Source organism: Rhinoraja longicauda, chromosome 42 (assembly GCF_053455715.1).
Source record: "Rhinoraja longicauda isolate Sanriku21f chromosome 42, sRhiLon1.1, whole genome shotgun sequence".
Lineage (NCBI taxonomy): Eukaryota > Metazoa > Chordata > Chondrichthyes > Rajiformes > Arhynchobatidae > Rhinoraja > Rhinoraja longicauda.
In genome coordinates, this window is record NC_135994.1 from 10,059,570 (window position 1) to 10,084,721 (window position 25,152).

Genomic DNA, 25,152 nt, shown 5'->3' on the forward strand with positions numbered 1-25,152 from the left:
CCACATTTGTAAGGAACATGCATTTGTGGGATGAGCAGCAGAGCTGAGTATGTGGGTTGCGCTCATGAAAAATCTGCCAAATCTTCTCTGCCAATGCCAAACAGCTTATTCTGCCATTGACTCTTGTTCGGTGTTGTTTGGTGGATTGGATGATTGAAGTCTGAAGAAACAAGACATATTGGCAATTTAACAATTTATTCATTTAATAAACAGGAGCCACAGTAGCGTGTGGAAGAACCATACACAGCCATAACAGCCTGGCACCTCGTCCTCCTCATGCTGGTCACCAGCCTGGTCACACACTGTTGTGGGATGGCATCCCATTCTTGTCAGCACCTGGGGGTACCAGAAGCTCAAAACAAGAGTCAATAGCAACAGCAGAATAAGCTGTTTGGCATTGGCAGAGAAGATTTGGCAGATTTTTCATGGGCGCAACCCATATACTCAGCTCTGCTGCTCATCCCACAAATGCATGTTCCTTACAAATGTGGCACCATTTAAAAGGGAAATAAACAGGCTTTCCAACGGTATAAGATTTATTGCCAAGAAGCATTGTTACAACAAAGAAATAATCTACCAAACACAAATTTCCTTACTTTTTGTGCTATGTTTATGTATATATATATACTAGACCAAGTGGACCCGTTGGGCCCAAACCTCTCCTGCATTGGTGCAGCACCGTCTCCTCCCCCACTCCCCCTCCCCCTCCCTCTACTCCCCCCCCCCCCGCTCCCTCCCTCCCTCCACCCATCCCTCCACCCCCCTCCCCCTCCTCTCCCCCCCTCCCTCCCTCCCTCCTCCCCCCATCCCCTCCACTTCCCTCTACCCCCCACTCCCCCTCCCCCCTTCCCCTCCCCCCCACTCCATCCCCTTCAAACCCCCTTATCCTCCCTCCACTCCCCTCCCTCCCTCCCTCCCTAGGAGATAGATTTAAACTTTAAAATGTGAATAACTTAAAAAATATAACACCGATTTCAATGAAACTTCTTCCATTAGCACCAAAGGGACGACGGTGAGTCAGGTGGGCCTAAAATTGACGCGCTATCGTGTACCGTTTTGGCTCAGGAACAAACAAACAAACAAACAAGAGTTTTAGTATATAGATATATATATATATATATGGGGCATAAGAAAATAACTGCAGATGCTGGTACAAATCGATTTATTCACAAAATGCTGGAGTAACTCAGCAGGTCAGGCAGCATCTCGGGAGAGAAGGAATGGGTGACGTTTCGGGTCGAGACCCTTCTTCAGATGGGTATGTATGGGTATGGGTATGTATGGGTATGGGTATGTATGGGTATGGGTATGTATGGGTATGGGTATGTATGAGTATGGGTATGTATGGGTATGGGTATGTATGGGTATGGGTATGTATGGGTATGGGTATGTATGGGTATGGGTATGTATGGGTATGGGTATGTATGGGTATGGGTATGTATGGGTATGGGTATGTATGGGTATGGGTATGTATGGGTATGGGTATGTATGGGTATGGGTATGTATGGGTATGTATATATACACACACTGAACGTTTTTTCTCCTTTATTATATTGTTTACATTGTGCTGTGCTGCTGCAAACAAGGATGTCATTGTTCTATCTGGGATGGGACACATGACAATAAAACACTCTTGACTCTGCCTCCTCTCTTGCCGTGCCCAGGACTCTCCTCCCCAAGACTGAACACAGCTGACAAACAGGTCAAGCAAACCCCCCCCCACACGCCCTCCCCCCCCCCCCCACACGCCCTCCTCCCTCCCTGCATCCTCTTCACTGCCCACCGTTCTACAGCAAACTAAACAAACTTGTTCAGAGCAAACACCCTCCTTCTCTCTTGCTTCTCGTTGGAAAGTTGTGGCGACAACATCCATTAAAATATAGGCAGAGCCAACGGAAAACTCCGGGAAAGCTGCCAGTTCAGATGTTTAGTTTAAGTTTTGCGACACAGCATGGAAACTGCCCTACGGCCCACTGAATCCACACTGACCATTGATCACCCATTTCACACTGACCATTGATCACCCATTTCACACTGACCATTGATCACCCATTTCAAATCGTCCTGATTGTTATGCAGAAACAGAGAGGCCAGGTGATGTTGGGCTAGCACCAGGTGGTGAATGGTTTAACAGCATCCAGTTTGACGGATTTAAACATTGAAGGAATGAGGCACAATCATTTTCCAGTGATGAAAGTTAAATTCATCAGTCAAACCATTCAACAAAAATCATCTACATACACCAAAGAAAACTTGCAAATACAATCGCAATATATAATCCCAATGTTTAAGGGGATAAATTCACCGATTACACACTTCCGAGGGGTACTCTCATTCAAAGGAATCATGTCCAGATTCACTACAGCTCTATCTTCGCCACACTCTTTAAAGTCACTTTTATATCTGCTCCTTTTTTATGAAAAGGTTTTATTTTTAGTTTAGAGATACTGCATGAAAGCAAGCCCTTCGGCCCACCGAGCCCAAGCCAACAATCTAGTTCACACCTGTTCACACCATATAACCATATAACCATATAACAACTACAGCATGGAAACAGGCCCGTTCGGCCCTACCAGTCCACGCCGACCATTCTCCCTGACCTAGTCTCATCTACCTGCACTCAGACCATAACCCTCTAATCCCCTCCTATCCATATACCTATCCAATTTACTCTTAAATAATAAAATCGAGCCAGCCTCCACCACTTCCACCGGAAGCCCATTCCATACAGCCACCACCCTCTGAGTAAAGAAATTACCCCTCATGTTACCCCTAAACTTTTGTCCCTCAATTCTGAAGCTATGTCCCCTTGTTGGAATCTTCCCCACTCTCAAAGGGAAAAGCCTACCCACGTCAACTCTGTCCGTCCCTCTCAAAATTTTAAAAACCTCTATCAAGTCCCCCCTCAACCTTCTACGCTCCAAAGAATAAAGACCCAACCTGTTCAACCTCTCTCTGTAGCCTAAGTGCTGAAACCCAGGCAACATTCTAGTAAATCTCCTCTGTACCCTCTCCATTTTGTCGACATCCTTCCTATAATTTGGCGACCAGAACTGCACACCATACTCCAGATTCGGCCTCACCAATGCCCTGTACACTAGTTCTCTCAAAGTCTGAAGAAGGGTCTCGACCCGAAACGTCACCCATTCCTTCTCTCCAGAGATGCTGCCTGTCCCGCCGAGTTATTCCAGCACTTTGTGTCTATGTTATCCCACTTTCTCATCCACTCATTATACATTAGGGGCAATCTTTCTGTTACCATGGCAAACCTGCACATCTCTGGGACGCGGGAGGAAACTGGAGCACCCGGAGAAAACCCACGTGGTCACAGGGAGAACGTACAAGCTCCACACACACACACACACAGACAGCATCCGAGGTCAGGATCGAACCCAGGTCTCCGGTGCTGTGAGGTAACAGCTCACCTACGTCATTGTGTCGCAAACAATTTTCTGCATTCAAGAAACCTAAAGTGTTAGATTTATTTCCCTTTCCCTCCTTATAGAAAATATCTCCGTGGAACTAATGTATCCTTAGTCCAAGGTGAACCCGTTTCCACAGCAGTGAATTCCAATGTGCCAAACCCCCTTCCCTCTCCTGCACCCTGCCGAACTTCAATCATAGTCATTTGGGAAGAAGGCTGTGTGGCTAGGTTAGCATCCAAAGGCCACGTGGAATGAATAGGAGGGTGTTGACCTGAAACGTCACCCATTCCTCTCCAGAGATGCTGCCTGTCTCGCTGAGTCACTCCAGTTTTTTGTGTCTGTCCAAGAGGAATGAGTTTGCAAGTCACTGCAGCAGCGGAGGAAGTTAAATTAAATAAATCTGGAATTAAGAAGCCAGTCGCAGTAATAAAACTACCACATTGTCCAAAATACTTCATTGAACCTTCCAGCTTTACCAGGTACATCTCCAGACCCACTAGCAATGTGGCTGATGTATCTGTCTCCTTAGTTCACAAGCGATCTGGGATGGTTCATGAATGAATGGCAACCAACGACAAGCATAATTGAGAACCGTTGAGCATTATATACTTGCCGTTAATTTGTAATTCACAATGTTCCCCACAGCATCCTCTGTTTTGATGGCACTCTCTCCCACGATTTCACCTCCAAAATTGACATAATTAGGTGCAACAGATCTGTGGGGTGCAGAACGAGCCGGCATGAAACAAGATCCATCGAACACCCTGCTCCACATCGCCACCCAGAGGCCGGGCACTAACACTGATAGAACCGCTAATCAGGAAGGCTTAGTGTAGAGATACGGCGCGGAAACAGGCCCTTCGGCCCACTGAGTCCGCGCCGACCAGCGATCCCCCGTTCACACACTAGTTCTGTGTTATCCCACCTTCTCATCCACTCCCTGCACACTGGGGGGCAATTTACAGAGGGCCGATTAACCCACACACCCACACGTCTTTGGGATGTGGGAGGAAACCGGAGCACCCGGAGAAAACCCACACGGTCACGGGGAGAACGTGTAAACTCCACACAGACAGCACCCGTGGTCAGGATGGAACCCGGGTCTTTGGCATTGTGAGGCAACAGCTCTACCCACTGCACCACCGTGCCGCACTAAAGGAAGAGGTGTGCGTTTCCACCTTTTGCCTGATTATGCTGCTGGCCTTGCCGAGGCAGTGCAAAGTATAAATTGAGTCGATGGAAGGGAGGTTGGGATCCAATGAGAAAGGATGAGTTGCTTGTCTATGGCATCCTTCAGAGTCATGGCGCCATACAGTGTGGAAACAGGCTCTTTTTGGCCCAATGCGTCCATACTGATCAAGACACCCCATTTAAACTGGTCCCATTTGGCCGTGCATATCCCAGGGTGCTTTCCAGGCGACAATGATTCAAAATGCTGTCAACATAGGAAGCATGGCAGGATCCCACAAACAACAATAGCCTGCTAACAGTGACCGTACGGTGCTGGCTAGGGCAGCTTCCCGTACCATGGGCGTCAGCTCAAATTCAGTTCCTGCAAAACCTTCAAAGCTGCCAGTCCATGCCACAAGGCAGCAGGTAGCCGGTGGCATGGCCCTACTGAACATTGACGGGAGCCTTTTGAACGGCTGCCACCTTAGTGACGCAAAATGTGACCTCTCCCAGAAAGGTGTTGTTTGAAGCGAGACACCTACCCGGAGAGGGTGAGAGGCAGGAGGATCATCAGGAGAGCGCTGGCTGTGATGGGGCTCAGATCACTCTGCTCACTAATGCTGCAAAAAGAAGCAAAGAAGCATTTCACAAACCTCATCGCAATAACCTTGATCAATCACAATTACATTCATCCCTATTTTACCAAAACATTCAAAATAAGCCATATACCGGATGTGTAGGGAGGAACTGCAGGTGTTGGTTTTGACACAAAATGCTGTAGTAACTCAGCGGGACAGGCAGCATCGCTGGTGAGAAGGAATGGGTGAAGAAGGGTCTCGACCTGAAACGTCGCCCATTCATTCTCTCCAGAGATGCTGCCTGACCCGCTGAGTTACTCCAGCACTCTGTGAAACGTCACCTATCCATGTTCTCCACAGATGCTGCCTGACCCGCTGAGTTACTCCAGCACTCTGTGAAACGTCACCTATCCATGTTCTCCACAGATGCTGCCTGACCCGCTGAGTTACTCCAGCACTTTGTGGCTAAAAGATGTGCTGGAATAGCAGAGTGGACAGAAGGGCAGCAGGTGGCGACCTTGTACAAGTCGGGAGCGGAGACATCAAGAGCAACACTCCCCTCTGCTGAGAAACTCTAGTACTGCAGCCTCCAGCACTCGTCAGTCCAGTCAACAGGCTCTCTCGTTCAATAAAAGGAACTGCGGATGTTGGTTTACACAAAGGGACACAAGGTGCTGGAGTAACTCAGCAGGTCCGGCAGCATCTGTGGAGAACATGGGTAGGTGACGGGTCGACTTTTCGGATCGGGACCCTTCTGCAGATAGCTTCCTGGACATCAGGTTGGAGTGGGGCGTACATCTTACCACAGACCACAGAATCTGCCTCGGCTTCCTACTCCGCTCAGTTTGAGATCCTGGATACAATGGAGAAATGTGGAAGAGGCCCACAGCACAGAAAGTACTACAAACATAGTGCTCTGGAGCAGGAGCAAGCCTCTGGGCCCTTCACTGTTCAATCCTTCACTATTCAGTAAATGCATGGCAGATCTGACTCCACCATTCCTGTTCACCCCCTTGTAGTTTACTTTAGTTTAGAGATACAGTGCGGAAACAGGCCCTTCGACCCACCTCTCTGTTTCATATGGGAGACTCCGTTATTTTTAAACGGTGGCACCTTCTTCTTGATTCTCCCACATGGAGAGTCATCCTCTCTGCACCCACCCTGTCAACATGTCTCGGTCAAGTCCCTTCACACTCATCTGAGTGCCAGTAGATGCAGGCCGAGCCTTTCCTCACACTGAGGCGTCACGGTGGCGCAGCGGTAGAGTTGCTGCCTCACAGCGCCAGAGACCCCGGGTTCCATCCTGACTACGGGTGCTGTCTGTATGGAGTTTGTACGTTCTCCCCGTGACCTGCGTGGGTTTTCTCCGGGTGCTCCGGTTTCCTCCCACACGCCAAAGACGTGCAGGTTTGTAGGTTAATTGGCTTCTGTAAATTATAAATTGTCCCTAGTGTGTGTAGGATAGTGCTCGTGTGCGGGGATCGCTGGTCGGCGTGGACTCGGTGGGTATAGTGGGTATAAAGGGTGAGAGGGAGTGGGTGAGGCAGGGGCTGGGAGAGGAGTTGGGAGATCGTGGCTGCTGGGTGCTAGGTAGAAAGAGAGCGAAAAGGAGCCAGGTGGAGAAGGTCAGATAGATAGGCAGACACTGGGAGGTGAGAAGTGGAAACAAATGGCTGCAGATGCTGGGTTCTGATACGTAAGGAAGTCATAAGTGGAAGCAGATAAGGGAGGAATGGTGAACAGATGGAACCAGGTTAGTTTAGTTTGAAGATACAACACGGAAACAGGCCCTTCAGCCCACCGAGTCCACACTGACCAACGATCCCTGCACACTAACACTACCCTGCACACACTGGGGACAGTTTGTACTTATACCAAGTGTACATCTTTGGAGTGTGGGAGGAAACCTAAGATCTTGGAGAAAACTCACGCAGGTCATAGGGTCATAGAGTGATACAGTGTGGAAACAGGCCCTTCAGCCCAACTAGCCCACACCGCCCAACAATCCCGAAATCCCATTCCATCTCTCCAGAGATGCTGCCTGACCCGCTGAGTTACTCCAGCTTTTTGTGTCTACCAATGTCCCAGCTTCACTAGTTCCACCTGCCTGCATTTGGCCCATATCCCTCCAAACCTGTCCTATCCATGTACCTGTCTAACTGTTTCTTAAATGCTGGGATAGTCCCAGCTACAACTACCTCCCCTGGCAGCTCGTTCCATACACCCACCACCCTCTGTGTGAAAAGGATACCCCTCGGATTCCTATTAATTCTTTTCCCCTTCACCTTGAACCTATGTCCTCTGGTCCTTGATTCCCCTACTCTGGGCAAGAGACTCTGTGCATCTACCCAATCTATTCCTCCCATGATTTTGTACACCTCTATAAGATCACCCCTCATCCTCCTGCGCTCCATGGAATAGAGTCCCAGCCTGCTCAACCTCTCCCTGTAGCTCACACCCTCTAGTCCTGGCAACATCCTCGTAAATATTTTCTGAACCCTTTCAAGCTTGACAATATCTTTCCTATAACATAATAATAATAAATGTTATTTGCCATATGTAGGTTGGCACAGGGTCAAAGGTACAATGAAATCTATTTGACAAGACAACGGGTCACCTCAGCAGTAATATTCCAAGGGTAAATACGATTAAAAATGACATTAGTAAGGTAAAAAGACAATATTAAAAATAGGTAAAAAGACAATATTAAAAATAATCATCATATATGATTTGAAATGTGTTTATGAGTTCAGAAGCCTGATGGCCTGATGGTAGAAACTGTTCTTAAGTCTGGTGGTATGCACAGCCATACTCCTGTATCGTCTGCCTGACTGTAACAAGGACACCAGCCTGCCAAGGCAAGTCAAGTCAAGTATATTTGTCACATACATATACAAGATGTGCAGTGAAATGAAAGTGCCAACGCCTGAGGATTGTGCTAAACTACAAAACAGAATAGAAAAAAAAAAATTAACACAAATTTTTTTTTAATACAGTAAATTAAATTAGTCCCTGGAGTTATAATAGTTAACAGTCCTGATGGCCTGTGGGAAGAAACTCCGTCTCATCCTCTCCGTTTTCACAGCGTGACAGCGGAGGCGTTTGCCTGACCGTAGCAGCTGGAACAGTCCGTTGCTGGGGTGGTAGGGGTCCCTCATAATGTTGCTGGCTCTGGATCTGCACCTCCTGATGTATAGGTCCTGCAGGGGGACGAGTGTAGTTCCCATGGTGCGTTCAGCTACATGCACTACTCTCTGCAGAACCTTCCTGTCCTGGGCAGAGCTGTTCCCAAACCAGACTGTGATGTTGCCGGACAAGATGCTCTCTACAGCCCCAGAGTAGAAGCACTGAAGGATCCTCAGAGAGACTCTGAATTTCCTCAGCTGTCTGAGGTGGTAAAGGCGCTGCCTTGCCTTACTCACCAGTGCGGCAATGTGTGTTGTCCATGTCAGATCCTCTGTGATGTGGACTCACAGGTATTTTGTACTGGGTGGGTGTGGTCCTTGATGTTGGCGTTTATGTCAAACTTCCTCAGTCTTCTCAGGAAAAAGAGCCGCTGTCGGGCCTTCTTTGTTATTGTGTCCGTGTGCAGTGTCCAGGAAAGGTCCTCAGTGATGTGCACACCGAGGAACTTAAAGCTGCTGACCCTTTCAACCTCAGCATCACCGATGTGGATGGGGAGGTGTCCACTCCCCCACTGTCTCCTGTAGTCCACCATCATCTCTTTAGTTTTGCTGACATTGAGAGAGAGGTTACTTTCCTGGCACTAGCTGTTTAGTGCCTTTACCTCCTCTCTGTAGGCCGTCTCATTGTTGTCTGTGATCAGGCCCAAGATGGTCGTGTCGTCAGCAAACTTTAGGATGCTGTTTGAGCTGTGCTTAGCAGTACAGTCGTGCGTGAACAGGGAGTACAGGAGAGGACTGAGCACACAGCCCTGTGGTGTGCCTGTGTTGAAGATCAGTGAGGAAGAGGTGTGGCTGCCAATTCTCACCACCTGGGGCCTGCCCATCGGGAAATCGAATATCCATCCGCAGATGGAGGTCTCCAGTCCAAGATCAAGGAGCTTGGGGAGGAGTTTTGAGGGAATAATAGTGTTGAATGCTGAGCTGTAGTCAATAAAGAGCATTCTCACATATGTATTTCCTTTGTCCAGGTGGGTGAGCACAGTATGTATTGCCATGGCGATGGCATCGTCCGTGGTCCTGTTTGGTCTATATGCAAACTGAAGAGGGTCCAAGGTGTCAGGGAGAGAGGAGCAGATGTGAGTTTTGACTAGTCGCTCGAAGCACTTCATGATGACTGGTGTCAGTGCGACAGGACGGTAGTCATTTAAACAGGAGGTTGCTGGTTTCTTTGGGACAGGAATGATGATGGAGGTGGGCACCACAGACTGACTCAGAGAGAGGTTGAAGATGTTGGTGAACACCTCTGCCAGTTGATCAGTACACGCTCTGAGGGCCCGCCCTGGAATACCATCCGGCCCTGGAGCTTTGCGGTCGTTGGCCTTTTTGAAGGACCGCCTCACGTCTGCCGTTTGTAAGGACAGTGTGGTAGTCCCCCTGCACACCTGTGGACTCATGGTGGGCGCTGTGTTGTCTGCATCGAACCGGGCGTAAAAGGTGTTAAGCTCGTCTGAGAGTGATGCGGTCGGCTGAAGAGTGCTCCTGTTTTTCCCGTTGTAGTCTGTGACGCAGCGTAGTCCACTCCACATGCGTCTGGTGTCCGAGCTGTAGTAGTTAGATTCCACTTTGTTTCTGTAGTCTCTCTTGGCTTTCCTGATGGACTCCCGGAGGTCATATCTGGCTGCCTTGTAGGCGTTGAGGTGGCCTGAGTTGAAGGCAGTAGTCCGTGCTTTAAGTTTAGCACGGATTTCCCGTCTGACCCAGGGTTTCTGATTTGGGTAAGTGCAGATGGTGGCTTTTGGAACCACATCATCGATGCACTTACTTATGTAGCCTACGACACAGTCTGTGTATTTGTTGATATTGCCTTCTGCTGCGTCTTCAAACATCTGCCAGGCAGTTGTGTCAAAGCATCCTGTAAGGCCTCATCAACCTCATTGTTCCATTTATATATCACCCTGGAAACCGTTTTTTCCTGTTTTAGTTTCTGCCTGTATGCCCAGAACTGAACACAATATTCTAAATGCGGTCTCACCAACGTCTTATACAACTGCAACATGACCTCCCAACTTCTATACTCAATACTCTGACTGATGAAGGCCAAAGTGCCAAAAGCCTTTTTGACCACCTTATCTACCTGCGACTCGACCTTCAAGGAACCATGCACCTGTACTCCTAGATCCCTCTGCTCTACAACACTACCCAGAGGCCCACCATTCACTGTGTAGGTCCTGCCCTTGTTAGACATCCCAAAATGCAACACCTCACACTTCTCTGTATGAAATTCCATCAACCATTCCTCCGCCCACCTGGCCAATAGATCCAGAACCTGCTGCATTTGTTCACAACCATCTTCACTATCTGCAAAACCACTCACGTTTGTATCATCAGCAAACTTGCTCATCTTGCCCTTTATGTTCTAATCCAAATCATTGACCTAGATGACAAACAGTAACGAACCCTGAGGCACACCACTTGTCACAGGCCTCCAGTCTGAGAAGCAACCTTCCACCATCACCCTCTGCTTCCTTCCATTGAGTCAATTTGCTACAGTATCTCTCCTTGGATCCCATGCAATCTAACCTTCCAGAGCAGCCTACCATGCGGAACCTTGTCGAATGCCTTACTGAAGTCCATGTACACAACATCTACAGCTCTGCCCTCATCAACCTTTTTGGTCACGTCTTCAAAAAAATCAATCAGATTTGTGAGACACGACCTCCCACGTACAAACCCATGCTGACCGTCCCTAATCAGCCCTTGCCCATCCAAATGCCTGTATATCCTCTCCCTCAGAATACTCTCCCGTAACTTACCAACTACATATGTTAATCTCACCGGCCTATAGTTCCCAGCATTCTCCCTGCATCCCTTCTTGAAAAGAGGCTCAACATTTGCACATCTCCTGTATTTAAGAACGACTCATAAATTTAAATCATGGGGAGAACGTACAAACTCCGTACAGACAGCACCGTAGTCGGGATGGAACACGGGTCTCCGGCGCTGTAAGCACTGTATGGCAGCAACTCCACCGCTGCACCAGAGGTCATTTGTGGGAGATAGACAATAGACAATAGGTGCAGGAGGAGGCCATTGAGCCCTTCGAGCCAGCACCGCCATTCAATGTGATCATGGCTGATCATTCTCAATCAGTACCCTGTTCCTGCCTTCTCCCCATACCCCCCTCCGCTATCTTTAAGAGTTCTATCTAACTCTCTCCTGAAAGCATCCATAGAATCGGCCTCCACTGCCTTCTGAGGCAGAGAATTCCATAGATTCAGACTGACTTTGCCTGAATACTTTGGCATTTTCCATGTGCTCTGCTATAATGTCATAAGATCTTAAAAGCATAAGACATAGGAGCAGAATTAGGCCATGCAGTCCATCAAGTCTACTCCGCCATTCAACCATGGCTGATCTATCTCTCCCTCCTAACCCCATTCTCCTGCCTTCTCCCCATAACCCCTGACACCCTTACAAATCAAGAATCTATCACTCTCCACCTTGCACAGCCTTCTGTGGCAATGAATCCCACAGATTCACTACCCTCTGACTAAAGAAATTCCTCCTCATTTCCTTTCTGAAGGTATGTCCTTTAATTCTGAGACTGTGCCCTCTGGTCCTAGACTCTCCCACTAGTGGAAACATCTAGGCCTTTCATTATTCGGTAGGTTTCAGTGAGAAACAAGGAAACAGACCCTTGGGCCCACCGAGTCTGCACAGACCAGCGATCCCCGCACACTAACACTATCCTACACACACTTAGGACAATTTACAATTATACCAAGTCAATTAACCGACAAATTCGTATGTCTTTGGAGTGTGGGAGGAAACCGGAACACCCAGAGAAAACCCACGTGGGTCACGGGATGAACGTACAAACTCCATACAGACAGCACCCGTAGTCAGGATTGAACCCGGGTCTCTGGCGCTGTGAGGCAGTGACTACCACTGCGCCACCCCAACCATATAATCAGAGGTCACCAAAGCAACCAGGGAGAAAGATTGGACATAATCTCCCCATAACATATAAAATCACATCACGTGGTCGATATTGTTCCACTTCAGGAACCAAAACAACACTCACGTTGTCAGCTGAAGAATAATCGTCAGGGTGGTGGTTTCGATGGTGATGGGAGTTGTGCTTAAGATCAGGTAAAACGTGACCTGGAGAGAAAGAATGTAGCATCAATGTATCCTGAAATATTGCTCACCGCCACCAAGCAACTCTGCAACCAGCGGCTGACCAGAATCATCACACACCCTCAGGGCACAGATAGCAAATAAAAGAAATGAGAGGAAAAAAATAAACATCTGAACTATCCCATCATACACTGGCAGGGTCAGACGCCCTGGCAGTCCGTTACCACCTGACGGTGGGAGTGGCCCCCAGTGGAGGTCTCTATACAAGGGAGTCCTCCCCCTTTACATCGGGGACCTGGGGTGGGGAGTGTTGCACAGAGCCGTGGCCTACAACAGGTACTTGGGACGGTTCACGGACTCGCCGGCCGCTTGTCACTTCTGCGGCGAGGAAGAGACAAAACAGTTATCAAATTAAAATCCTGCCAACTTTGTCAACAATACAATCGACCCCCCGTGGCAACCAGCTTCCACGGAAGGTTCCAGAGTCCCCGTGGACACCACGTGTTCCCTCTCCAGGGACACGCGGGCACGGACGTAAGCCCGGAACAGAGGTAAGCAGCCGACCCCTTGGGAGTGTCTGATGGGACAGTATAGATGGACGTGTACTACTTCCCTTCCTGAAGTTTGCTGACATTGAGAGAAAGGTTGTTGTCTCGACATCCGGTCACGATGTTCTCAATGATAAAAATGTTAGGGCAAGGAGCTTGGAGGGAAATCTTAAAGGAGGGGAAAGATGGCATAGAGGATAAGGAAGGTTTAGGGCGCCTGATGGCATGACACTGAGGTGATACAAGCGGCCAGAAGTGGAGGGGCGCACGGAACATTTGAGGGGTGTGAAGCTGGAGGGGATGGAGAGGTGGAAAGGCTGAGGCTCCTATTCTGATTCCCCTACTCTGGACAAGAGACTCTGTGCATCTACCCGATCTATTCCTCTCGTGATTTTATCCACCTCTATACGATCACCCCTCATCCTCCTGCGCTCCATGGAATAGAGCCCCAGCCTGCTCAACCTCTCCCTGTAGCTCACACCCTCGAGTCCCGGCAACATGCTCTGCGGGGGAGAAGACAAATGGAGCCTCTCACATACCTCAGCGTTTCGCTTCATGGGGTTTCCCAGCTCACATTCAGCCTGAGAGCCATTAGTATTTGACACGCAGTCCAGATTCTTGTCCTGGAAAGAGAGAGTGGAACTGTGTTAACTCTTTGGGCTGTGAGCTGAGGTCATGCACTTGCCTATGGTGCAGAGCAACTAGAAGTGACAAGACCACTGGCCCATAGCTCTTGCTATATTTAGTTTAGTTTATAGAGACACAGCATGGAAACAGGCGAGTCCATGTCAACCACTGATTGCCTGTTCAATAGTTCCATGTTACCCCACTTTCGCATCCTACACGCCAGGGCAATTTACAACTGACCTCAATCATTTGCCTGGTTCCAAAATACATCTGATTTATCCATCTGTTTCTATTGAGTTTAGTTTAGTTTTAGTTTACAGATACCGCACGGTAACAGGTTCGTCGGCACCCCGAGTCCACGCTGACCAGCGATCCCCGCACATTAAGTTCTACGTTATCCCACTTTCTCATCCTTACACATTAGGGGAAATTTACAGAGGGCCAATTAACTTACAAACAGCATGTATTTGGAATGTGGGAGGAAACTGGAGCACCCGGAGAAAGCCCACGCGGTTACAGGGAGATCGTACAAACTCCACACACACACACACACACTCAGACAGACAGCACCCGTGGTCTGGATCGAACCAGGGTCTCTGGCGCTGTGAGGCAGCAACTCTACCGCTGCGCCATTTGCTGTGTTCAACACTGCTTGATGGCCTTTCTTCCTTTGAAAGAGAGCGGAAGTCTAAGCCAAGGTGAAAGGTGATCAGTGATCAGGACACAGTGATAAGGAGGTAAAGGGTTCAGGTGGGGGTAAATCTTGAGAAGGCTGTGAAACCCTCTAATTTCCTCTTCAGTGGAGAGTTTCACTCAAATGTTGTGTTAAACACAGGAAAACAATCTGTGAAACAGTTAAGTGAAGAGAATGCTTCTTGGGCTGTGTGATGACTTGGCTCAATGTTGGGACATCTGAGCCCCATTATTGAGCCAAGTCTCCTGGCAGAAAAAGATGCCAGAACTGAGGTTGTAACTATTAGGAATGGCTGGGGTTATTTTTCCCAGTAAAGGGATCTTTAAGAAAGTATTTGCAAGGGGGGATGTGGAGAAAATATTTCAATTTACTTGTCTTGGTCCCTCTTAAAGACATCCATACCACTTTCTTACAATATCCTTGTAATAGTGCAACTCCGGAGGCCATAAATACACAGAAAGGTCATTCAGGAGCAGATTCTTTTTCAAAAATAATGGTAGGTAGGTGAAATGTACTTTTGCAAGGATTAATTGAGGCAAGCAGCATAAAGTAGAATATTGATTTCTCTAACTTCAAGTAACCCTTGCATCCCCTCTCCCTCCATCCCTCCCCCACCCAAGTCGTACTAGTTTCAAAGTCGTCTCATTGAGTCTCATTGTCTGTAACTCGTTTTCACCTAGACCACAGCTAACAATGGCCTGTTTCCTTTATCATCGTTACTTCTTTGCATACCTTTCATTCATTTGTTGTTATCTCTCTACATCGCCGTCTATATCCATCGTTTCCCTTTCCCCTGACTCTCAGTCTGAAACATCACCCATTCCTTTTCTCCAGAGATGCTGTCTGACCTGCTGAGTTATTCTAGTTTTTTGTGTCTCTTTTCAGCATAGCAGCATAGATACCTTGAAGAAGGAAACCAGCTAGGGAGAAGGTTGTGGTGATGGGGTGAGATGATGAACACGAGGCTCCTACAGAGCATAGACACATAGGGTTGAACCCTTCTAGGCTGCAATTCAATAGGAGAGGAGCTAAGGAGCTAGTCTCTTTTACGTTGTGACATTTAATGTGAGCAATGTCCCCATTGACCAAAGGGACATTGGCCGTACTTTTGCCGGACACAAAATGCTGGCGTAACTCAGCAGGACAGGCAGCATCTCTGGAGAGGAGAAATGGGTGACGTGTCGGGCCGAGACCCTTCTTCAGAGTCTTACTTTTTATTCTTTCATGTCTGCTGTCGATCTTTCTCATGGGAGGTTCCAGCCCATGTGCAGAATAAAGACCCCGGTGAAGGGCGAGAGAAATGCCTCCCACTGCGGCCCATGGTCCTTCCATCTGGTGAGGAGCTGTTGCATTCCCATGTGTAGGAAGGAACTGCAGATGCTGCTTTAAACCGAAGATAGACACAAATTACCGGAGTAACTCAGTCAGACAGGCAGCATCTCTGGATCGAAGGAATGGGCGACGTTTCGGGTCGAGACCCTTTTTCAGTCTGAAGAAGGGTCTCGACCCGAAAAATCACTTATTCCTTCAATCCAGAGATGCTGCCTGTCCTGCTAATTTATTCCAGCATTTTGTGTCTATCTTGTTGCATTCCCACGCTGTGAATCAGTCCGCTTCCCCATGGCCTCTACAAACCAGGCTGCCAGGTTTGGGCAAACTGGTGCCAAACAACAGGCAGCTGCTGCCCATGAGTAACCATGTCTATCCACTCACCCCCTGCCCGCCCCTCCGTAAACCTCGAGCAGCTGCAGTTCCTCTCCCTGTCCGGCACCCTCCCCTTGCAAGCCATGGGTCTGGTGTGAATTACATGGTTTTTGCTGAACCTGTGACCATTGGCATCATGTGGCAAGACAGTTTAGAGATACAGTGCAGAAACAGGCCCTTCGGCCCACCGAGTCCGTGCCGACCAGCGATCCCCGCACACTAACACTACTCTACACACACTAGGGACAATTCACACTTATACCGAGCCAATTAACCCACAAACCTGCACGTCTTTGGAGTGTGGGAGGAAACCGGAGATCTTGGAGAAAACCCATGTGGTTCAAAGGGAGAATGTACAAACTCCGTACAGACAGCGCCTGTAGTCGGGATGGAACCCGGGTCTCTGGCGCTGCATTCGCTGTAAGGCAGCAACTCTACCGCTGCGCCACTGACTGTGCCTGACACCCGGCCCACCCACACCCCAGTCACTTCAGAGATTTGCCAAACATCCCAGTGGCACGCATTTCGCCCACTATCTCGCTCCCCTTTCCCACAGCCCCGTCCCCTTCCACCTTCATCCCTCCCTCTGGCTTTACATTTCACTCCTCTTCCCTCCCTGTCTGACACCCTTTTGTCTCCTTGTCATCTCCAGCCTTGTCTACTCATCTTCCAATCAAGCCTCCCACTCACCTGTATCCACCTATCTGAAGAAAGGTCCCGACCCGAAACGTCACCTATCCGTTCTCCAGAGATGCTGCCTGACCCGCTGAGTTACTCCAGCACTCTGTGAAACGTCACCTATCCATGTTCTCCACAGATGCTGCCTGACCCGCTGAGTTACTCCAGCACTCTGTGAAACGTCACCTATCCATGTTCTCCATAGATGCTGCCTGACCCGCTGAGTTACTCCAGCGCTTTGTGTTCTACACTAGTTGGTGGATGTGGATTCACATCCATTCAAGCCAATGGCAAGTTTCATCGGCGAGAGCAGATGCAGACTGGGCGATCGTTTTGCTGAACATCTTTGCTCAGTCCGCCTGAACCTACCTGATCTCCCAGTTACCAAACACTTGAATTCTCCTTCCCATTCCCACACTGACCTTTCTCTCCTGGGCCTCCTCCATTGTCAGAGTGAGGCTAAATGCAAATTGGAGGAACAGCATCTCATATTTCGCTCGGGCAGCTTACAGCCCAGTGTTATGGATATTGATTTCTCTAAGTACAAGTAAGAACTCCCTCTCTCTCCATTCCTCCCCCACCCAAAGCGCACCAGCTTCTCATTCTCACCTAGCAATACTTAGCAAACAGCTTAGCAGCTTTTTGTGACTATCTTCGGTTTAAACCAGCATCTACGGTTATCTTCTGACACAATAGCAAGTTCCTTTCCTGATGCCCAATGGCCTTTCACAATGATCCAGAGATTTTTGATGCCAACGTAACTGTTAAGAACGTTGCTTGCTAAATTTAGTTAATTGCTTAAATTTAAATCCCCAAACTGGTCTGAAAGGATTCACCTTGATATCTGCGCTACCATGGATACCAGTCTCGCAACCTCCGACCGTACCTCCGGCAAGGGTCTTTGGCAATTTTTGTGATGGTATGAATTGGTATGGCATAGCGACAACTCTAAAAGGTTCAACATGATCATTGCATTGTCTGGCCAAGTGTCTTGCACACTTATTAATCAAGTGTCTTGCACGTTTATTAATCAAGTGTGTCGGCACATTTATGTCCACGAAAACGCACTGGTCTTCCTCAACTGAAAGAAACCTGCAGCAAGTTGTTGCTGTGGATCTGTCTTTCGAGTGTCCTCATGCAGTATTGCAACTAACTATGCAGAGAAAAGAAAAGTGCAGCCTTGTGTGTTGGGAAGCGGAGATGTTTCTGGTACCTGAGATGATCGGAAAGCAGAGTAGGAGAGTGTGTCCGGGAAGTTTGCCGTGAGGACAGCCTCGTGTGCATCGTCTCCATCTTTACTCGGGTTCCTGGGGTCAGTCGGGAAGTTAGTGACGGTAATCTCCAACGTAATGTCCTCCTGGTCACTGAGGGAGAACACTTGCTTTCCTTGTTGATCTCTGCAATGAAGATGGCACAAGATAAATACCTCACCCCCTGCCCTTCAGGTGAGATCACACTCACAATTACATCTTGCCTGCCACCTCCTCCTTCACAATATTGATCATTATCAGCATTATGGTGCAGAAAGAAAGATGGAACATAGACGAGTACAGCACAGTAACAGGCCCTTCGGCCCACAACATCTGTGCCGAACCTGATGCCAAGACCAACTCATGTCTGCCTGCTTGTGATCCATATCCCTCCATTCCCTCTGCATCCATTAATCTATTGAAAAGTCAGTGAAACGCCAGTATTGTATCTCTCGCCAGTACCACCCCTGGCACCCACCCACCCAACATACATTAAACTTGCTCCGATCATCTCCTTTAAACTTTGCCCCTCTCATTTAAAAGCTATGCCCGGTAGTGTTAGACAATCCACCCTGGGAAAAAGCTTCTGACTGTCTACCCTCTCTATCCACTGAAAATCTGATATGCTTCTATTGGGTCTCCCTTCAGCCTCCATCATTCCAGAGAAAACAATCCAAATCTGTTCAACCTCTCCCTGTAGCCAATCCCCTCTAATAACTGCATGAGATGCAACACCTGTCCCTATACCTCCCCCCTCGACTCTGTCCAGGGACCCCGACAGTCCTTTCAGGTTAGGCAGAGGTTCACCTGCACCTCCTCCAACCTCATCTACGGTATCCGTTGTTCAAGCTGTGGACTCTTATACATCGGCGAGACCAAAAAACGCAGACTGGGCAATCATTTGGCTGAACTGCTCCGCTCAGTCCACCTGAAGCTACCTGATCTCCCGGTTGCCAAACACTTTAATTCCCATTCCCACACAGACCCTTCTGTCCAAGGCCTCCGCCATTGTCAGAGTGAGGCTAAACGCAAATGGGAGGAACAGCATCTCATATTTCGCCCAGTGGTATGAATATTGATTTCCCTAACTTGAAGTAACCCCTACATTTCCATCCCTCCCCCATCGAAGTCACACCAGCTTCTCGTTCTCACCCAGCAAACAGCTAACGATGACCTGTTTCCTTTATCATCATTACTTTTTTACATATCTTTCATTAATTTGTTCTATATCTTTTTACACCATTCTTTTATCTCTCATTTTCCTTTCCCCTGACTTTCAGTCTGAAGAAGGGTCTCGACATGAAACGTCACCCATTCGTTCTCTCCAGAGATGCTGCCTGCCCCGCTGAGTTACTCCAGCGTTTTGTGTCTATCCCCCCTAATCCAGGCATCATTCTGGTAAATCTCTTCTGCACCCTTTCCAAAGCCTCCACATCCTTCCTGTAATGGGGTGACCAGAACTGCTCGCAATAAATGTGAACATGACTCCATTTTGTCATGTCGAGGAAAGGTGGGTAAAATAGATGGTCAGTGCACCAAAACCAAGGAATTGGCAGAGGAAGAATACCAGAAGGGGTTTCTTCCTTATTTCCTATCCCCATTATATGATAAGCAGAGAGATTCTAAGAACTGAGATGATGACGCAGAGGGTGAAAATATCCAAAAGCAAAGAAGGTTCAAACATATTTAAACACCCAGTAAGAAATTCAGGAGAAATGCCAGAGAGTGGCCAGGAGGAAGTTTAAGCGGGTCAGGCGGCATCTGAGAGAAGGAATGGGTGACATAGAAACATAGAAAATAGGTGCAGGGTGAGGCCTTTTGGCCCTTTGAGCCAGCACCGCCATTCATTGCGATCATGGCTGATCATCCACAATTAGTAACCTGTGCCTGCCTTCTCCCCATATCCCTTGATTCCACTAGCCCCTAGAGCTCTATCTAACTCTCTCTTAAATCCATCCAGTGATTTGGCCTCCACTGCCCTCTGTGGCAGAGAATTCCACAAATTCACAACTCTCTGGGTGAAAAAGTTCCTTCTCACCTCAGTTTTAAATGGCCTCCCCTTTATTCTCAGACTGTGGTTCCTGGTTCTGGACTCCCCCAGCATTGGGAACATTTTTCCTGCATCTAGCTTGACCAGTCCTTTTATAATTTTATATGTTTCTATAAGTTCCCCTCTCATCCTTCTAAACTCCAGTGAATACAAGCCCAGTCTTTTCAATCTTTCCTCATATGACAGTCCCTCCATCCCAGGGATCAATCTCCTGAACCTACGCTGCACTGCCTCAATTACAAGGATGTCCTTCCTCAAATTAGGAGACCAAAACTGTACACAATACTTCAGATGTGGTCTTACCAGGCAGGGCCCCATACAACTGCAGAAGAACCTCTTTACTCCTACACTGAAATCCTCTCGTTATGAAGGTTACATGCCATTAGCTTTCTTCACTGCTCATTTTTGGTCTGGTGATGAGGTGGGATTCTGAGTACCACAATGGGCAAATTCTCACCAAACAGGCTTTGGAAGAAGGGTCTCAACCTGAAACGTCACCCACTTTGGTGACATTTCGGGTCGAGTCCCTTCTACAGACTGGACAAGGGTCTCGACCCGAAACATCACCCATTCCTTCTCTCCAGAGATGCTACCTGTCCCGCTGAGTTACTCCAGCTTTTTGTGTCTATCTTCGGTTTAAACCAATGTCTGTAGTTCCTTCCTGCACATCTGCAGTTGCTTCCCACACAGGGGATGTATTTAAGCACAAGCTAGACCATCAGATGAGATAGGAAGGAGTAGAAACCTACACTATTAAAGTGAGATGAGGAAAGGCTGGGGGAGGTCAACATCAGTTATAATTTCTATTTATTCGTAAAGAAACTGTTGACAAACACCATCAAGCCTTCCTTCTTTAAATCCTAGCTAAATGATTTATTTCCTTCACATTGAATTCAGTTTAAAGCATGGAAATAGGCCCTTCAGCCTCGCCAGTACACGCTGAAAATTGATCACCCTTTTGCTATTTCTATGTGTAGGAAGGAACTGCAGATGCTGATTTACACTGAACATAGACACAAAAAGCTGGAGTAACTTAGTGGGTCAGGCGGCATCACTAGAGCAAAAGAATGGGTGACGTTTCGGGTCGAGACCCTTTTCTTCTTCTCTCCAGAGATGTGTCTATCTTGTTGCATTCCCACGCTGTGAATCAGTCCGCTTCCCCGTGGCCTCTACAAACCAGGCTGCCAGATTTGGGCAAACTGGTGCCAAACAACAGGCAGCTGCTGCCCATGAGTAACCATGTCTATCCCCTCACCCCCTACTCGCCCATCCGTAAACCTTGAGCAGCTGCTGTTCCTCTCCCTGTCCGGGACCCTCCCCTTGCAAGCCATCGGCCTGTTGTGAATGACATGGTTTTTGCTGAACCTGTGCCCATTGCCATGATGTGGATTTTAGTTTAGTTTAGTTTAGTTTAGAGGTACAGCGTGAAAACAGGCCCTTCGGCCCACCGGGTCCGTGCCGACCAGCGATCCCCGCACACTAACACTATCCTACACACACTGGGGACAATATATATTTATACCAAGCCAATTAACCTACAAACCTGTACGTCTTTGGAGTGTGGGAGGAAACCGAAGATCTCGGAGAAAATCCATGCGGTCACGGGGAGAACGTACAAACTCCGTACAGACAGGATCGAACCCGATCTTCGCACTAATTCTATCTTATGTTAAGGAGCATTTAAGTGTGTGTCACATTGGACATTTTGAATCCACAAGCACAATTCTACTTAGCTATATACTAATAACCAGAATAATGTGGAATGCTTTGTGATCCATGATTTTGTTTCAGTTAAAACGCATCAATCTTTAACGCATATTTCCCAGAGGGTTCATCATGATTTACTGAGCTTCTCATGAAAAGGCCAGGCCAGCTTCCAAAGCCTGTGTGGGAAGGAACTGCAGATGCTGGTTTAAACCGAAGATAGACACAAAAAGCTGGAGAGCATCTCTGGAGAGAAGGAATGGGTGACATTTCAGGTTGAGACCCTTCTTCCAATGCCTGTTTGGTGAGTATTTGCCCATTGTGGGGACTCAGAATCCCACCTCATCACCAGACCAAAAATGAGCAGATAGAAATTTGTCGACTCAGAACTGCAGATGCTGCAATCTTGAGTAAATCACAAAGTGCTGGAGTAGTTCAATGGGTCAGGCAGCAGCTGTGTTGTGAATGGACAGAGCCTGGCAAGTAATGGGTGGAGTGACAAAGGTTAGAGGTGAAAAGGAGACAAAAGGAAGTCAGATAAGGAGAGAAATGTGTTCTTGGTCACGTGCGTTCAGCTTGCAATACAGCAGTCCATGCAACACGCCCCACTTCCAGAACTCGGTTCCACTGACTTCAAACGATCTGCGTTTCAGAGGCAGAGTGCTGGCAATGATATACTGTATTAAGTGTTTAGTGTAAGTGACAGAAGACAGACAGGGCGGCACGGTGGCACAGCGGTAGAGTTGCTGCCTTACAGAGGCCTGGGTTCCATCCCCACTACGGGTGCTGCCTGTACGGAGTTTGTACGTTCTCCCCGTGACCTGCGTGGATTTTTTCCAAGATCTCCAGTTTCCTCCCACACTCCAAAGACGTTTGTTGGTTAATTGGCTTGATAAATGTAAAAAGTGTCCCTAGTGTGTGTAGGATAGTGTTTGTGTGTGGGGATCGCTGGTCGGCGCGGACACGGTGGTCCGATGGGCCTGTTTACACGTTGTGTCTCTAAACTAAACTCAACTAAACAGACATCTCCCCTCAACCTTGCAGTGATAGGGCAGTATCGACCTGTGGGATTGTCTTCCTGCGGCCACAGGTAAACCAGGGAAGGTGGACGACTCGAGTCAGCCAAATGCTCGTCACGTGGTCAGGTCAGGCAGGCATCTCATGGCAAGGAGTGGCAGGTCAGGCAGGCATCTCATGGCAAGGAGTGGCAGGTCAGGCAGGCATCTCATGGCAAGGAGTGGCAGGTCAGGCAGGCATCTCATGGCAAGAGGGCAAGCAGGATTCCACCCCAGGGACAACTTTAGTGGCAGAGAAGGTTGGCACAGAACAGCACAGTACCGGACGTTTTCAACAGGGGTCCTGAGCTGGGTGGACTGCCATAGGTCAACAAGATTGCCGTCAGGCTCGGAGGCCTGGTCAAACATACAGCTGTGGTTTGGTTTAGGTTTAGTTTAATTTAGAGATACAGCGCGGAAACGGGTCCTTCGGCCCACCGAGTCCGTACCAACCAGCGATCCCCGCACATTAACACTGTCCTACACACACTAGGGACAATTTACAATCTTTACTGAAGCCAATTAACCTACAACCTGTACATCTTTGGAGTGTGGGAGGAAACCCACGCAGGTCACGGGGAGAACGTACAAATTCCGTACAGACAGCACCGTAGTCAGGATGGAACCTGGGTCTCCGGCGCTGTGAGGCAGCAACTCTACCGCTGTGCCACCGTGCCACCCTAAGAGCTGAATTTCACAGAGACAGACAAACATGACAGTCAGCGACAAAATGAAAATGATGACTGAATAAGGCATGGCAGAAGTGCACAATAACAAGCAAACGTGAGATTTGCCAAAAGTACCAATGTATGTTTAATGTACAATTAACAGCATCTAATATTTTGTTTGGCCAGCCTTACATAAGTGGTATGAATAATGATTTCTCTAAATTCAAGTAACCCCTGCACTCCCTCTCTCTCCAACTCTCCCCCACCCAAGTTATACCAGCGTCTCGTTCTCACCTAGCACACAGCTAACAATGGCCTGTCTCCTTTATCATCGTTACTTTTTTGCATATCTTTCATTCATGTGTTCTATATCTCTCTATATCACCGTCTGTATCTCTCGTTTCCCTTTCCCCCGACTCTCAGTCTGAAGAACGGTCTCAACCAGAAACGTCACGCATTCCTTCTCTTCGCTGATGCTGCCTGACCCGCTGAGTTACTCTGGCATTTTGTGTCTGTCTTCGGTTTAAACCAGCATCTGCAGTTCCTTCCTACACATTTAATCTCTGAGGCTTTGTCCCGGATTTCCCACAAAATGAGTCGGAACAGTGTGAGAGGAAGTAAGTGAGATACCAACATAAAGAATGCAAATTAAACTAAAGCTTAACAATGCTGCAGATCTAGATAAGAATATCTGAGAAAAGAAACCACACTTACAGTGGCAACGGCTGGAAGGCATTGTTCAGTCTGGTGCCAAATCTATACTTCAACTGTAGATTACTCTGACAAATCTTATCAGGACCACAGCCTTCCCTCAGGAAATTCACCTGCAAGCAGACACCATGAGCAAAGTGCAATTAGATTGGTGACCATTCAAGCTCTGGCAGCCTTGAAGGCCGTCTTGGTCAGTAGGTTCGAGGCTTTGACACCCGACTGCCAAAATCACAGCTTAACATTCCCGCGCAATACTGAGGGAGCTCCGCACCAAAGATACTAGAGGAGCAAGATGTACCACTCGACGCTAAAAACCGTAGTATGTCACGGCGCCATTTTAGTAGGCAGAAACTTGCAGAAACATTTAAAAAGAAAAATACCAACAATCTGTGAATTGATAGATGAGATATATTCTGCATTTTAATGGTATCATCACACATACTGTTCCCCCACAACACTGATTACACTGCGAGAGGCAGAGCTAACGGCGGGGTTTGCTTACTAAAATGGCAGATGTTCCGCCCCTTTGCGTACTGCACTTCAGTATAGGCGATTTCAACGGAGTGGTCCATCTTGTTCCTCTAGTATCTTTGCCCTGCACTCCCGCCACCTTTGGAATGAATTGGCAAACCAAGAACCTCAGGTGGGTACCAAAATCTCCATGGTGTTTGGAGAGAAGAGCAGGAGAATTCTACAAGCCCTGGCCGATCATTCTCCTTCAACCATCCTCGGTAAAACAGACCACCAGGCCAACAGCTCATGGCCGTTTGTAGGAGGCTGCTGTGCATATCTCATCGTGTAGTTGCTGCGTATATCCCAATTTCTATACAACTCTGCTTGAAGGATATTTAATTGGCTCGACGGGCCTTAGCGACTTCTTGAGTTCATGAGAGGTTCTGCACCAACACAAATCATTCTTTCTTAATGTTGAAACCACTGCAAGAAAAGCACCAGAGAAGACCCATCCAGTTCATTGAAGACTGTCACCAGCTCTGGCCGAGGATGTGCCCCCGGTGGGTGGCAGA

General features: G+C 48.1%; 1 protein-coding gene across 1 annotated transcript in view; it reads right to left on the bottom strand.

The window, feature by feature from the left end:
- LOC144612010 (integrin alpha-7-like) overlaps positions 1 to 25,152 on the bottom strand; it is a 202,780-nt gene that overhangs the window by 26,950 nt on the left and 150,678 nt on the right. The window contains exons 14-19 of the mRNA XM_078431445.1: positions 24,131 to 24,240; positions 17,903 to 18,086; positions 13,526 to 13,609; positions 12,383 to 12,462; positions 5,138 to 5,215; positions 4,039 to 4,141 (exon numbers count right to left, since the gene is read on the bottom strand). Of these exons, the coding sequence (XP_078287571.1) occupies positions 4,039 to 4,141; positions 5,138 to 5,215; positions 12,383 to 12,462; positions 13,526 to 13,609; positions 17,903 to 18,086; positions 24,131 to 24,240 (639 nt within the window). The remainder of the gene's footprint in view (positions 1 to 4,038; positions 4,142 to 5,137; positions 5,216 to 12,382; positions 12,463 to 13,525; positions 13,610 to 17,902; positions 18,087 to 24,130; positions 24,241 to 25,152) is intronic.